We start from the raw sequence: 16,276 nt of genomic DNA on the forward strand, positions 1-16,276 counted from the left end.
CCAGATCCTGATCCAGATCCTGGGCCTGGGCGTGATCCTGATCCTAGTCCTGGTCCTGATCCTGGGCCTGGTCCTGGGCCTGATCCTGGGCCTGGGCCTGATCCTGGTCCTGGTCCTAGTCCTAGTCCTAGTCCTGGTCCTGATCCTGATCCTGGGCGTGGGCCTGATCCTGGTCCTCATACTGGGCCTGATCCTGATCCTGATCCTGATCCTGGTCCTGGTCCTGATCCTGGGCCTGGGCCTGATCCCGGGCCTGATCCTGGGCCCGATCCTGATCCTGATCCTGGGCCCGATCCTGATCCTAGTCCTAGTCCTGATCCTGATCCTGGGCCTGGGCCTGATCCTGGGCCCGATCCTGATCCTGGTCCTGGTCCTGATCCTGATCCTGGGCCTGGGCCTGGGCCTGATCTTGGGCCTGATCCCGGGCCTGATCCTGGGCCTGTTCTGCTCCATAATCACACTTGCTCCCGTGTTTGATACAATCAAATTATCCCACAAACGTAACACTCTGGGGCTGGGCCCCCCTCCAGCCTGTCCCCTGCGGAAGCACACTGCTGTGTGACAGCGCGCCGCTCTTACCGTTTGATTTAAAAAACGTTTATTTAAAAAAAAACGTAGGAGCTGGTGTTGAGACCCACATCATGACGAGCACCACTATTTTTCTTTCTTATTATCGTTTTTTAGCACTCGGGGCGGTGTTACGCTTGGGAGGAGGGTGTGCAAACAAAAATCTCTTTACTCTCCTGAAAACATACTGTGGTGTCACGATATTCCATGGATATTAGTACGAAACTTGACGTTCGCTGGAGCTCAGCGTGGCAGGAAGGGCGTGGAGAATTCGTTTTTATTAACTGTGTGCAAAAAAAATCCCCACAAAAAACGTGCAAATTCGTTTTTATTAGCTGTGTTCAAGTGGTTCATGCAGCTTTCTCACCGACCACAGCTCCACGAGACCCCCGGATGGTTCTTCAAGAGCTCTTGCAGGACTTTCTTTTCCAGGAGCAGCTGGGAATCTCTTTTTCCAAGTCTGCAGCTGGGAAGCGCCGTGTTGAGGGATGAGCACGGAGAGGGTGGGGAGAGAAGCACCACCAGTAAGAGATGGAGTACAGGGGAGAAGGGTGACTGCCTGGAATAACGGGCAGGGAAGCTGTGAAAATGGATTTTCCTGAGAAGGATGAATTGGAGACCTTGGAGCTAGTAGGGAAAAAGGAGTCAGGAGTGGGTGAGTGACAAACCAGAGCGAGCCAGAGGAAGCTGGGACTCGATGGATGTTTGAGATGAGGAGGGAACAGTGTGCTGGAAAGCAGTTCACCTTTTCCATGTGGGAATCACTGCCAAAGAGATGTGATGGCCGAGCCTGCTTTTCGGACACCGCTGGCTCCGTGCCCTTCCATGAAATTCGGGAGCTGCAGTCCGGGTCCCCTGTTTGCGGTGGGTGAGCTCGGACACGGCGTGCCCGGCAGTTCACGGCTCAAGGAGCTCCAGTGACCCGTCACTCCGGCTGGCCCAGGCGAGCCGTGTGCTGGAAGTTACTGGTCCTGCTGCGGGAATGTCACGTTCCCGCTCACAGCAGCTGCTGTGCCGCTGTGGTTTACGGCCCTGTGGTTTAACGTAAGCTGAAGTGCTCGGGAACGTTTTAACTCCCACAGATGAACCCCCCCCGTGGCAGGGGGGTTGGAACTGGATGGTCTTTGTGGTCCCTTCCAGCCCAAACAGTTCTGTGATTGATTCTGAACTGTTCCCCGTCAGGTGTTCGTGGCTGGTGAAGCCACATGTGCGGTGAGGATGGAGATCCCTCAGAAGGTCGTGGCAGAATCATGGAATCACAGAATGGTTTGGGTTCAGAGGGACCTCAAAGATCATCCAGTTCCAACCCCCCTGCCATGGGCAGGGACACCCTCCACTACACCAGGTTGCCCAAAGCCTCATCCAACCTGGCCTGGAACACTTCCAGGGATGGGGCAGCCACAGCTTCTCTGGGCAACCTGTGCCAGTGCCTCACCACCCTTAGAGGGAAGAATTTCTTCCTTAGATCTCATCAAAATCTGCCCTCTTTCAGTTTAAAGCCATTGCCCCTTGTCCTGTCACTCCACACCCATGTCCAAAGCCCCTCTCCAGCTTTTCTGTAGCCCCTTTAGGCACTGGAAGGTGCTGGAAGGTCTCCCCGGAGCCTTCTCTTCTCCAGGCTGAACCGCCCCAACTCTCCCAGCCTGTCTCCCAGGCCGGTTGTCCTGCAGTGGGATATCTCCAGCTGTGTGTCAGAGCCCTTCAGCCGCCAGGAAAAGTTGGTGGGAGTAAACAAGACTACAGGGCTCCTGTTTTGCAGGAAAAGCGGTGCGTTGCCTGTGCAGGCATCGTCCGTGCGTAACGGTCATGGCTGCTGGAAGCTACATCCGGAGCGCGGGGGAAGAGAGTCCAGATGGCAGCAGGCATCTCGTTGTGGTACAGTGCATGGAGCAGAACCGTCCCGAGTCCCAGGTTTTACTGGGAGGCTGTGGGAGCTCGGCACTCAGGCTCGGTGCTGGAGTGAGTAGAAGAGGTGAGCAGGCTCTGCCCTGGTTCCACCCAGCACGCAGAGGTGGAAATCCGTGGGTCGTTCCAAGCAGTTCCGAGCCAGCACCGGAAGGTTTTCCTGGGGCTTTACTCAACGCCCGGAATTTAATCACTGGCTCCAAACTGGTCCGGGTCACAAGAACGAGGTGGGGAAGTGCAGCGTGCAAGAAACCCACTGAATCCCCGTACTGGCACAATGGGAAACGGGCAAATCTCTCCTGAAGTCGTGGTAGATTGAGGATATTTTACTTCCTACGTACATCCTTGATTCCCTGCTGATGGAATTCACCTAGTTAACGTTATATTTTCTCTTTTGATATTTACTCCCTTTGTTTTATGCACTGACTCAATGCTTCCAGATGGGAAAGTGTGACTTTTCTTAAGAACTTGGGAAAAGCTCTTTTCCTCCCAGCTTCCTGGGAGAAGACGAGCCAGTCAAGCCTGTTTTAGATGGTAATTTTATGAAAACCGGAACGCGACGGCTCTTCGTAACATCTGGCCCAAAGTTACAGCGACGCAGCTCTGAGTCATCTTAGGAAAAGGTTTGTCTGGTGCAATTTGGGAAAAGTAGCATGTGGTCATGTAATTTAGGAATCTAGGAGAATGCGTGTGCCTCTGAGCGGAATTATATTGCATTGGCAACATTAATGTTATCATTTATTATCCTTAATGGCTCGATTTTGCCTCTTTTAAGTTATTATTTTAATATAATTTCTGACATAGTTTCAGTGAACTGTAAAATGTGTTGCCAAGCTGTTTCATCTTACGAGTTGTAAAAACAACACAGATCTAGGGAAATGCAATCAAATACTGTATGTGTGTTCAATAAAAATATAAACATCAATATCACATCAATTTCTGCATAAATAGTTAGCATGTGCCCGTATAAAATGCAGCTACCTTTCTATTTACCTATCTTCGGCAATCTTTTCCTTAATTAATAGGTATATATCTTCTAAATAATTATTAATATTCCCACACATATTAATTTGCCACTGCTGCAGACGAGTTGGGTCAGGTTTATATGAAAACATACAATTCCCTTGTGATGAAACAACATGCAAAATATACCAGCCCACACTCATTTTACTTCTGCCATGCATTTGGAACTATGATTGTGACTTCGAGAGTCGTCGGCAGGGTCTTTACTGTGCCCAGTTCGGAGGAGAAAACATCTCCCCATGATTCGTTGGGCATCTTCCATCGCTGTTTTCCTGGTTCTCAGAATTCCGGTTCGAAACGTCATGCTGCGCTCCCAAGAGGCATCGGAAGCGAGATGACGCGCTATGTTTTCTTTCCCTATCCGTTCTCAGTTTGACAAAGAAAACATGTTCTTCAAGTCAAGCCTTTCTCCTGACTCCAGTGAAGGCAGTTATGATTCATCTGTAGGTGTTTCTCTCCCTCGACAATACACAGGAGTCGTTCAGCTGGGCTTTGCTAACACACTTTGCCCGTGACCTGTTGAAACTTGAATAATTTTATTTTTTTTCCTGGCCAAAACAAGCTCTGGAGGATGCTGTGCTGATTCTAAAGGGTAGAGGCTGTAACGGAGTTCTACGTTTTCATTTATAGTCCACTCCTGGTCTAGCTGGTTTGTAAGGAGAAGGGGTTTTCTGGAGTATTAGTGACAGGTCTTTTAGCTTGTATGGTGGAATTTTGGTCTTGGCTTGTGGGCACGGGCTGGATTAAGTGTCCTACCTGGCATAAGTCTTGAAGCTCCTTTCTGTAAGGGTCTTAGATCCAACCTGCTCCAGAGCTAAGTCTGATGAACAGTTGCTCTTGCATGAAGTTCCCTTGGTAAATAAAGAGGTCGTTAAGAGTTCTTAGTCAAGTTCTTCTTACAGGAGTGTTCCCAGAACAAAACCCAGCAAAACAACAGTCTTATTCCTGCGGGTAACCTCGGAGAGACGTGACATTGAATGGGCTGCTATCTTTTCCTTTTTTTTTTCCCTTGGAAAAAGGGTCTCCGAAGCACCAGGTGAGGAGCAGCAGCAGCAGCCCTGTGGCCACCACCTTGCAGTAACAGAGAAGACTCCGGCAAAGTGGTCTCTGGGCAGGATGATCAAAGAGATTTTTCCGTGCCAAAGCATTGGATCAGTTCTCACGCGGACTCTCCCTTTTCCACACCCTTCGGATTTTGTTCCTAACTTCTGAAAAAGGAGGGGGAAGACGGGGAGAGGAGAGGCAGCCGAAAACTCTTTTTCCCCGAAGTCATCTGATTTCCCGAAAATGCCGAATACAGCCCAGATCTGCGTGCTCCCCCGCACAGCCCGAGCCAAAAAGATTGTGCAACTCATCCTGGAAATTCCCCTTCCTGCCGAGAGCCGGCGAGCCCAGCATCTCACCCGGCCGGGAGCCTGGGGAGCCGCGTCCCACGGGTAGAGGGTGCTGCGATGTCACGGATCAGAGGTCTCTTCCCCAGCCTTGGGTAGGTTTGGAGGAGGGTGTGAGCAGGAAGAAAAAAGGAAAAAGAGAAAGAGAAGGGAAGAGAGAAGAAAGCCAGCCACGGACTAGGGAGAGAAGGTAAATATCGTGAGCGTTAGGAATGGGAGAGGAAGACATTCCTCGGCGTCGCTGTCTGACAGCTAGAAGAGTCAGGACAAGCTGGTCCCCAGCCCCAGGGTCTTAGCATGAATTTTGGGGTGCTGGGAAGAATGAATTTGGTACCTCAGGGTGGGAGGAGGTGCTTCCTATCTTAATTTTTTATGCACCAGCATGGTGTTTGGAGACACTGGTTGCTGTAAGTGGAGATATGCGAGTACCAGTGAGTACCAAGACAGAGATCATCTCCATTTTGGTAGCACGGAGCCTGGCATCCCCTCTTGATGCTTGAAGTTGCTGTATGCAGGAAAGAACAGAGGTAGCAACTTGCCTTTGAGGCAAATCATTGACATATTCTCCACAAAATGGGACGTTAGGGTCTTTGACCTGCCTAGCAGACACACAGAAGCACAGGCAACATTGATCAATCACGCTGTTTTTTGTCCCAGACTATAACTCCAAAGTCCAGTTCCTGAAGGTTTTCAGAAAGGAAGATCTGCTTTTTCCAGATGTGGTGAGTTATTGGAATCTCCAAGGGGAACTCAGGCTTATTAATAATTTTGTTTTATGAATTAGGTGTTTTTCCTGTATTACTGCAATGTCATCTTCCTTCCTCTTTTCTCAGGTATCTTATCCTCTTCTGTCTCTGTGCCTGGGCTGATGCATCCTCCATGTATGGTGAGATCTTGTCCCCCAATTATCCTCAGGTGTATCCCAATGATGTGCAGGAATCTTGGGAAATCCAGGTCCCTTCGGGATACGGCATTCGCCTTTATTTCACACACATGGATCTCGAACCATCGCAGAACTGCGAGTATGACTCTGTGAAGGTACTGTCCCTGTCCCCAAGAGAGATAAAGACAAGAAGGCAGGTTAGAGCATGGAACAGCAAAGCTGTGTGCAAAGCTCAGGGCTGGAAGAGGAGGTAGACACGTCCTCACTTTTCTGAGCTGCGAGAAGCCCAAATGAGTGTGTCTGCACCAGCAGCCACTAAATTGATTTGAGTTTGTGTCATGATGACATGAGCATTGTCCACCGAGTGTCCCATCTATGTCCTGCTCTCCATGTTTCTCCTGTACTCATAGGAAAAGCCTTCGTAGCCATCGTTGACACCTCCCTAGTGCAAGGCATATTCTTAGCCGGTGAACGGCAGATATTAAAGGTATTAAAGGATTAGGGCACTGATTTTCTGTCCCCAAAATTTGTCAGAATTAACCTGGGAGTGGAGACAGATGATTTAAGGCAATCAGAAATCGACTGGCAATGATGAAGGTTAAAAACAATCAAGAGATCTGTGTGTGGGTAGTGGGCACTCAAAAAAAGTGCTGCTGCCCGTTGCAACATGGTTTTCTATGAGCTGTGCACCACAGCTTGCTTAAAACTCAGGGACCCACGAGCTCTGCTCCATGTTGTCTCACAAAGGCACAAAAGATCAAGCATTCCCACGCAGCCAGAGGCGACACCATCCTATCCTGCAATAACTATGCATGAAAAGGGACAATAAGATCCAGTGCAGCATCAGGAGGAGGCGTTGGAGAAGGACCAAGGTGGGATGGTAGGATGAATGTGCTCTGCTGGGAACTCTAATAACGTGTTTCTTTTTGCAACAAACTGATGAGCCTGTTAGATTGCTCTGCAGACCATCAGTGATTGGGTTTGCCATTTTGAACCACGCTGTTCGTTTTTTGCACAAGTGGGAAAGGATACTAACAGACAACTTTCTGGATTAATTTGTATCTGAGAAATGGAGACAGGTATTTCACAGCTGGGAGTTCAGTAGGAGAGAACACTCCTAAAACATCTCACAAATGTCATTAAACTGGTTGTCCAGGGGCTCCGTTCAGCTGTTCCTTGGCTGGCTGTCTTCCACCCTTGGCCAGCTCGGTGGGTGACACAGCAGCCTTGGTCCCTCCTGCCAGCTGTGTGACATAGCTGTGCCCTGGGAGATCTGCTGGAACGTCATGAGAAATGGAAGCAACTTAGGAGCCTTTGGTTAGCCACCTATCAGCTGAAAGACTCGAGTGGTGGTAGCTACGCATATTCCAGGAAAGAGATGAGACCTCTCTGCATTCTTCTGCAGATCCTGTCTGGTGGCCATGTTGAAGGCGTGCTTTGTGGGCGGAAGAAACCTCATGCCCCTGGCTCCTCCATTGTGGAGGAATTTCATGTCCCTTCTAACACCCTCACTATGAGCTTCCAATCGGACTTTTCCAATGAGGAGCATTTCACTGGTTTTGCAGCCTACTATGTTGCTGTGGGTAAGGTTGAAACAGCCTCCTCTGAATCTCCGTAGTGTCCAGGCTGGAGGTGGGGTGGGGGAAGCTGACAGAAGGGTTTTCCTTACAAGAATGCCTTATTTGAAAGAGATCCTAGCAGACCGGCTGCTTTCCAATATGGCCAGTCTAAATGCTGTCTTAGAGATACCTTTTCCTTGTTGTCCACCAGTGTTTGCTTCCCTTTCTCATCTTCCTCCTGCCCTTAGGGCCCTCTCCTAATCTTGGCTGGTTCATCTTTTCACGCTTACAGACTTGGATGAATGCATGGATTTCGTGGAGGAACCTTGCAGTCATTACTGCAATAATTATATTGGGGGTTACTTCTGCACCTGTCCACCAGATTTTTTCCTCTACGAGGATAAGAAAACATGTGGAGGTAAGAGATCTACATGAGCTGTAGTCAAGTGAGATACTGTACATGGAAGACCTTCTTTATCAAACTTCTCAACCAGTTGTGGCACGTATGTTTTGGAGAAAAGAACATCCCAGTGCAAATCTCAACTGGCAGTAGACTTTGGGAATTTCTGTTAACATATTCTTAACGTTCTTCTTCTTTTGTGTCAAGAGAATGAAGAAACAATTTAATCACATTCTCTAAAGACTGTCATGGAGATCCTTCTTAGCATACTGCTGTCTGTGAATCCTTCCTCTCTGATGAAACAGGGAGGTCCAATGAAGACACAAAAATGGCCAAGGGGCTGCTCAGCTTGAATCAAAAAATTGCAAAGTCACAAAAAAGGTGCATGTTGAAAGTGGTATAATATGAGGACTTGAGCATGAGGGAAGGGGACCTCAGTCGCAGGTGGAAGGTAAAAAAAAGAGATGGGTGGAGGTAGAGAGGACACTAAGAGAAACTAAGTGAGACTGAGCAAAATTAAAGATGTGCTGAAGCTGTCCCCTAATACTGAGGACACTAGGAAGTTGTCTAAAGGATGCGAAAGAGTGCAAGGTGCCTCAGGCCACGAGAAGTTCAAGTCCCTGGTTGATTGGATGGAGAACGGCCCTGTTTTCAGTTTCTTGAAAAGATGCGATGTTGTAACATGATTAATGCAGGTGACTGGGGAGACTGGAGGCGTAGTGGAAGAGGGGAAGCTTGTCAGCTTTGGACCTTTTCCTTTCTAAATCCTGTCCGTGTTCCTTCCTTGATTCTAGTGAACTGCAGTGGAAGTGTCTTCAGTGAGCCATCAGGGGAGATCACCAGCCCCAACTATCCCAACCAGTACCCGGAGAACTCGCGGTGCGAGTACCGAGTGGCTCTGAGGCCGGGCTACTTTGTGGCATTGACCATACACAGTGGGGACTTCGACGTGGAACCAGCCGACTCCGAAGGGAATTGTCACGACAGCTTAACAGTAGGTGTGGGGCTTAGTGGGGGAGTCAGGATGCTCTGGATCTCCCTTCAGTCTCCTCATGTTCAGAAGACCCTGTTGTTGTTTCAGCTGTTGCCTCTTGAAATTCTTGGGAATATCTACCTCTCTGAATACGTTTGGTATTTCTCATTTCTTCTTTTTTTGATATTTTTCCCAGCTTGTCTCTGGAATGCAGCGTTTTGGTCCCTATTGTGGCAGCAGATTCCCAGGTCCTCCTGAAATCAAAACTGGGAGCAAAATTCTTGACATAATCTTCCATACGGACCACGCGGTACAACACAAAGGCTGGAAAATACGCTACTATGGAGATCGTGAGTAAACGCCTGGGAGGGCCTTCCCTCTGCTGCTGAGTTAGGAAGAGAGCTTCTCCCAGGTCAGATTCATGGTACACCAGCATGGTAACGTGTTCCCAGCTGCTGGTGTGGAGTAAACAGATGGTGCCTGTTTGCTAGGGAGACTGATCACTGGGGAGAAAGTTGGGTGTTGGAAGGAGAGTAAATCTTGAACCAGTTAATCACTGATTTCCACCTGTCTCTTCAAAGCTGTAACCTGTCCCCCGAGTGTCATCCCCAACTCTGTTCTTGACCCGAAGAAGGACAGGTATATCTTCAATGACAATGTGAAGGTGACCTGTTTGGAAGGCTACGAAATTGTGACGGTAAGTTCCATAAAAAAGCACATATCCTCTCTGGCCCTCTCAGCAGCTTCCTGATGCTGTTTCCCATCAGGTGTCCTGAGCACCTTTGGGGACTCAAAGTTTTCATCATAGCTGTAGTAGGTGGAAACTTCTTCCAGTCACTGCACCATTTTGAGGACCCTCCACTGGCGTGCCCGTGTCAGATACACATCATGGCCAATGACTTACATGGGTCATGTGTTCTTTTCCCTAGAAACGAGACAGCTTCAGGACCTTTCACTCCAGCTGTCGGGACAATGGTGAATGGAGCAACTCCAATTTCAGCTGTATTCGTAAGCGACCCATCTCTGTACTGTGTGAGGCAGGCTGGAATGGAGCCTTTAGGCTCTAGAATCCTTGTATTTCCAGACTAGGAGGACACTGAAGGGCTGGGATGGGTGCATGCCAAAGGGACAGCGGAAGGGCGTGCTGATGACTGTACAGGGACCAGATGAGCTGAGTGGTTCCCCATCACACAGAATGATCATATTGTTGGGTGAGGATGCCCCTTTGATTATATTTCATCGTTTTTGTTTCTTCTCTACAGCTGTGAACTGTGGTGATCCTGCTCCTCTTGACAATGCCCAAGCTGTATACATCTCTGAACTTCGTGAGCCTCTGTACAGCGCTGCTGTCCAGTATCGATGTGATGCACCTTACTATACCCTAAAAAGCGAAGGGGATGGTAAGCATGGCCTCTGCTACACAAGCACAGCAGGTCAAAGGCCTAACAAATGGTACTGGCATCGTCACGGGGCCGAGGTTATATCCCATCAGGTCAAGACTGGGAAAAGCTTCTTATTGGTGTGGGGTTGCAGGCAGTGGTTTTGGGTTGCCTTTGTGTTTACACGCTGTAATAATGTCTGTGCTTAGGCTGTTGGCCTTCACTGCATTGGCGAGTCCTCCCTCCGTTTGCCCGGTGTGTGAACCATGGAGATTTTTGTCACACCTGGCACACGTTTCTGGTGGAGAAGTAAAGGACTTGAGAAATCTGTTAGATGAGATCCCTCCAAAATAGGGGCGGAAGCACCCTAGTGGGGTTCTGTACTGCTAGGGACATCCCAGCAGTTTTTACCGAGCTGTGCCTGCTTTGGAAATGGGAAGGTTAATACATCATCCTACACAGAAATGCTACTCACCCTCTCTTCACCTTGGTTGCATCCTTACAGCACTCTTTTTTCTTGTCTTTTCCAAGCGGTGTATCACTGCTCAGCCAGTGGAGAATGGGTCAACGAAGAGATGGGAACAAAGCTACCGAAATGTGTTCCAGGTACCACCAAAACCTGTGTACATCTACATGCAGCGTATGATGACCACCGATTCTTTCATCTTCCTGTTTTTAAACTCTTAATTCTGGAAGTGCAGTTGATTGATGTTGTTCGAGTCACACTGGGCAGCGTATTTCTGAAAGCTGTGGGCCGCCAAAAAAGGTCAGATGAGGCAGCAGAAGGAAACTGGAAACAGGAATGGGCAACACAGTAAGACATCTGGTATAACAGCACCTCTTTGGGTATCAATGCCCGTTTCTGCACCAGTTTCCCCACCTTCAAGTGTGCAAGTTCTCAAGCCGTTCAGTGCTTTAGATGTAGGTAGCAAAGGGACTGACAGGTCAAAAAAAATGTCTGACAGTGCTAGAACTTTCTTTCTTTCATCCCTCCCAAGCTACATTGAGAGCTTCTCTTCAAACCTCCCGTGGGGGTAGTGTCCAGCTGCCCACTGGGCTCTACAGATGCAGCAGTACAGGAAACGAGCTTTCACTACTCTCACTGGAAATCTCAGCCTAAATCCTTAAGATTTAATGTTTCCTTCAGTATTCAGCTACACTTACTGTGCCTGAAAGCTCAAGCAACATCCCTGTCAAGGACCTTCTCATCTTCTCTTTGTGTACTTGGGAGACACTGAGGAGCAAAGTGCGTGGGTACTACTCCCGCTCCTGACTGCTGGGAGTTATGGCTCAGTCTTAACTTCCAGCTGGTGGAGAGAATTTTAAATCCCATGTCTTCTGCACGCTTTTCAGCTTACCCTCTCAGAGGAGGCAGCGTGCTTTGGGCTTAGTTGTACGTGGTGTCTGTTCACTACTCCAAACCCCCAAATACTCGTTGGCAAAGTACAAGATCCAGCTGAAGATGATTCAATGCTCTTATGGGATGACACAGCCAGTGATTTGGACTACACAAGTGCACAGTGCAAAATGCAATGGGTAAGATAAAGCTCAGGGAATTTCCTACCCAGGAGGAGGTTACAAAGAGTACGAAGCCAGACTCTTCTCAGTGGAACCCACCAATAAAAGACAATGAGAGGCAATGGGCACAAGTTGCAACAAGGGAAATTCTGACTGTATTTAGGGAAAAATGCTCCCCAGAGCACTGGAATTGTTGCCCAGAGAAGGTGGTGGATGCTCCATCCCTGGAGACGTTCAAGGCCAGGTTGGACGAGGCCCTGAGCAACCTGATCTAGTTGAAGATGTCCCTGTTCCTTGCAGGGGGGTTGGACTAGATGACCTTTGAAGGTCCCTTCCAGCCCTAACCATTCTATGATTCTATGATTCTATGATCAGAAGTCACCTGGCAAAGCTCCTGCTCAACCTGGCTTTGCAGTTAGGAGGGCAGGGAGAAGGGCAGTTCGGGATGATGGAGACATCAAGAGGTACCTTCCAGCCTAAATCTTTCTATGATTATGTGAAATTCTTTAACAAACTCTGCTTCATTTAAATTGGAAGCTACTTACTGGCTCGAGTTCCTCAATCTCTGACTGTATGACTAAGGGTTCAAAGTAAACAAGGCAAATAAGAAGAAATTTCATGGCTATGTCAGAATGACCAGCTTGATTTATGCCCTTAGGGCTCAAATTCTGCAAAACCTGATAGAAAATTTTACTAAAAGAGCACGGAGCATCTCTGCACCCATAAGACCCACAGATAAGATATCCATTAACCCACTGCTAACATACAAAAAGAATTCAGAGAAAAAAATGGTAAAACATCAGTGACAAACCTGAACGCTTAAACCTGAGACTACCTGGAGTTTGCAAAAAAAAAAAAAACCCACCCAAAACTTTTAAAGAACAGTGTCATATTTTTAAGAACTTAAGCAAGTATTTTTCAAGGATAATCCCTTCACCTACAGGATGTAATTCAGCAAAGGAAAAATGCTAACGAGAATGCAATTAAATTGTGAGCTTTGACATACCCAACACTGGCAGGTGACAACAGTTGTGAATGTTCCGCTTTCCAGAGCAAGAATTTGAGAATTTCAGTCTAAATCGAACGTTGATAGTAGTTTTGCTTGAATTTTCTTGAATTTCTCTGTAAATACTAGTTGCAAACTCTATGACACAGAATATAAACTCAAAATTGGTTACTCATAGTCAAAAATGATTTAGAAGACAAAGAAAGGAGGGGACTATGGGCTTTTTTGAGTGGTACCAAAGAACCCCCTGTTTGTAACTGCTAATTCTCCCATCTGCTTCCTCTTTTTTTCCTTTTCTTTCCAGTCTGTGGAGTGCCTAGTAATCCCATCCGAGAGAGCGCAAAGATTTTTGGAGGCACCCGTGCAGAAAAGGGCAACTTTCCCTGGCAGGTGTATTTCGACTACCCAAGAGGAGGTGGCGTGCTCATCTCTGAAAGATGGGTGATGACAGCAGCGCACGTGCTGGAGGGGCACGACAAGCCCAACATGTACGCTGGGGTCATCAACGTTGGTAGAGAGTATCTGTACCGGGAGGAGGACAAGCGGCTGGTCCCAGAAGCTTCGTTCATCCATCCTGGTTGGAAGAAGCAGCCCATAGATACCAGGACTGATTTCGATAACGACATCGCGCTGCTGAAGTTGAGCAAACCTGTGAAGATGGGCCCAGACATCTTACCCCTCTGTCTTCCTGGCAAATCACCCGAGTATGAGCTGCAAGAAGGGACTCTGGGCTACATTGCTGGCTGGGGCCAGAGAGAGACGGGAAGACTGCCCATTTATCTTTGGAAGGCCCGGATTCCCGTGGTGAACATGGATAAGTGCCGATCTGTGAAACCGGAGGGCTCTGCTGATTCCAGCGCTTACCGATTCACGGACAACATGATCTGTGCCGGCGGTGACAAGGACAGCTGTAAGGGGGACAGTGGTGGAGCTTATGCTATCCCAGATCCTCTGCATGACGGACGGTACTACGTGGCCGGGCTGATCTCCTGGGGACCAAGATGTGGTACCTTTGGTCTTTACACCAAAGTAGTGCGTTATTTGGACTGGATTACAGAGACCATGAGCAAGCATGAGGACGCGGAAGACTGGCAGGATTAGCTCTTGCTCCTTTCAGGACAGTAACCCTTTCTAAATGGGATGGTGACATGTTCAGGCTGTGATCCTGTTCGCTCGGTGTCTGTAGCCAGCCTACTCATCGTGCAGGAGTGGAAACGTACCAGTTTCTCCCACTGTCGTTGTGTCTGGGAAGGGGATTTCTCTTTCTTCCACTCATAGTAGCGTCAGAGGAAGATGCTATTCTGGATAAAGAGGCTCCTTCTGCTTCCTCTCAGTTTTTTCTACCCTATTTTTTCCCACTTGGAGAAGACCTAGCCATGCCCCACCTGACAGGGAGATTTCAATGAAGATGAGAGAGAATAATGGTTGGTTCCCAGTGGAGGTTTGGAGCCTGATTTCTCATTTATGTGTTTCCTGTATTGTTCAGAATATCTAACAGCATTAAAGAATGTCCAAATTGTCTTTTGTGCAATGTGTTGTGTGTGTGTTGCCTCTCTTCTTCTCAGCCTAGACCTGGTTCTCCTTGAAACTCCCTAAATCATAGAATCATAGAATCATAGAATCATAGAATCATAGAATGGTTTGGGTTGGAAGGGACCTCAAAGATCATCTACTTCCAACCCCCCAATCAAGTGTCTAGTCACGTTTTCACCCACTTTGCTGCCAGCTTTTGTCAAGCTGTAACCCATGCTACCTCACCTCTCTACCTAAGAGTCTTTATGAAATTCTTCTGAGGTGGTTGCATCTCATTGACCAACCATTACCAGCAATGAGGACTTCAGACTTCTGAATCACACCGACCGGAAGAAGACACCTTCAAAATCCTTTCATCCGCTTGTCCTTAGGGCTTTATTTTTTTCCCAAATCAAGTTTGTTTTGCCCGTGATGGTAACTGGTGAGTGATCTCTCCCTGTCCTTATCTCAACCCACGAATCTTTCATTATATTTTCTCTCCCCCATCCAGCTGAGGAGGGGAGCGACAGAGCGGTTTTGGTGGGCACCTGGCATCCAGCCAGGGTCAACCCACCACAGATGGCTTCTCAGTAATTTTTCCCAATTTTTACAAGGACTGAAGAGTTGGGTATTTTCTTGTTCTTGTCACCTGTACTCACTGAGCATCCCAGAAATTCCCTGTTCTTCACTTGGAATACCCCTCAGTTGCATATGCCTCTTTCTCCCTTCCCTCTTCCAGACCAGGGTTTATCCAGTGCTCCTGGGCAACTGGACACCTTGTTTTTCCATGCTTTCGTTGCCTCTCATACTCCCCTCTTGCCAATACAAATGGGAAGAATCAACAGAATTCCGACCCCTGGAGCTCACGGATGAGTTCATATCAGCTGTGCGATTTCACAGATCGCTCCCTGGGGTATATTATCTCAAAAGCGAAGGAGAGATACTGGTTCATGAGAAGATCTGGAGCTGGATCTCACAGACAACAGTGTGAGAAGGCAACTATGACCTTACTCCTAGAATTCCCTGTCAAGCTCTTGCAGACTTCAGTTCTCTCAGTGACTCACGAGAAAAGGGTAGGATGTTCTGCAGCAGCAAAACTAGTCAGGAGACAACTCCAGAGACTACCCACAACACAAGGGGTCACCTTCTTCTGAGTGAGCATCATTTTAGAGCTGCTGTCGTGCAGTCAGAGCTTTATTTCATGTAGTATAAAAAAATCTACCCTCAAATTCTGATCAGTAAAGGTTCCTGGGCTCTTTTCTCCATGAGATTGGTTGTTTTCCCTGTCTTTTGAATGTAGCATCACACAACTTAATTTTTCCTTCCTAGAAGCCACCTGGAGTTTCAGATTGCGTAATCTAATGGTAGTTTTGTGACAGGTAAGCCAATGCCACATGCCATTGCAGAACTTGAAATGCTTTAGTGGTAGGGAAAGCAGTCATAGAATGGTTTGGGTTGGAAGGGACCTCAAAGATCATCCAGTTCCAACACCCTGCCATGGGCAGGGACACCCTCCACTACACCAGGTTGCCCAAAGCCTCATCCAACCTGGCCTGGAACACTTCCAGGGATGGGGCAGCCACAGCTTCTCTGGGCAACCTGTGCCAGTGCCTCACCACCCTCAGAGTGAAAAATTTCTTCCTTGTATCTAATCTAAATCTCCCCTCTTTCAGTTTAAAGCCATTGCCCCGTGTCCTGTCACTCCACACCCTTGTCCAAAGCCCCTCTCCAGCTTTCCTGTAGCCCCTTAGGCACTGGAAGGCTGCAATAAGGTCTTCCCGGAGCCTTCTCTTCTCCAGACTGAAGAGCCCCAACTCTCTCAGACCATCTTCATAGGAGAGATGCTCCAATCCCTATATAAAGTCCGTAAATTGCTTTCAGTAATGGGAATATTTAGTAGTTGTTAAAAAAAAAAAAGGACAGAAAAACGTAACACACCTTGTTTCTCCAGCAATGCTTTTAATATTCATAGACTCTCACTGATGCCAATGGGCATATGCACGCTGTTCTCAGCACAAAGGACCACATCCTTCAAGAAAGTCTGCTGCCCTGCAAGCTTCCCACGTAATAGAGCACAAAAGTAGACTGATGATGTTGTCAGCACTTCAAACAATAACATGTTTGCTGTCATGAGATTTCCTGGTGTTATTAAGGCTTCAT

At 48.0% G+C, this 16,276-nt stretch overlaps 1 protein-coding gene across 1 annotated transcript; it reads left to right on the forward strand.

The window, feature by feature from the left end:
• Nucleotides 1-4,782: 4,782 nt before the first annotated feature.
• C1S (complement C1s) lies at nt 4,783-13,705 on the forward strand. Its single transcript, XM_009980709.2, has 11 exons — nt 4,783-4,931; nt 5,720-5,924; nt 7,175-7,352; nt 7,621-7,746; nt 8,523-8,722; nt 8,898-9,051; nt 9,283-9,398; nt 9,631-9,709; nt 9,964-10,101; nt 10,612-10,686; nt 12,909-13,705. The coding sequence occupies exons 1-11, from the start codon at nt 4,783-4,785 to the stop codon at nt 13,703-13,705; spliced, it is 2,217 nt and encodes a 738-aa protein (XP_009979011.2).
• Nucleotides 13,706-16,276: the final 2,571 nt, after the last annotated feature.

The sequence above is a fragment of the Tauraco erythrolophus genome, chromosome 1, assembly GCF_009769465.1.
Source record: "Tauraco erythrolophus isolate bTauEry1 chromosome 1, bTauEry1.pri, whole genome shotgun sequence".
In the NCBI taxonomy this organism is placed as follows: domain Eukaryota; kingdom Metazoa; phylum Chordata; class Aves; order Musophagiformes; family Musophagidae; genus Tauraco; species Tauraco erythrolophus.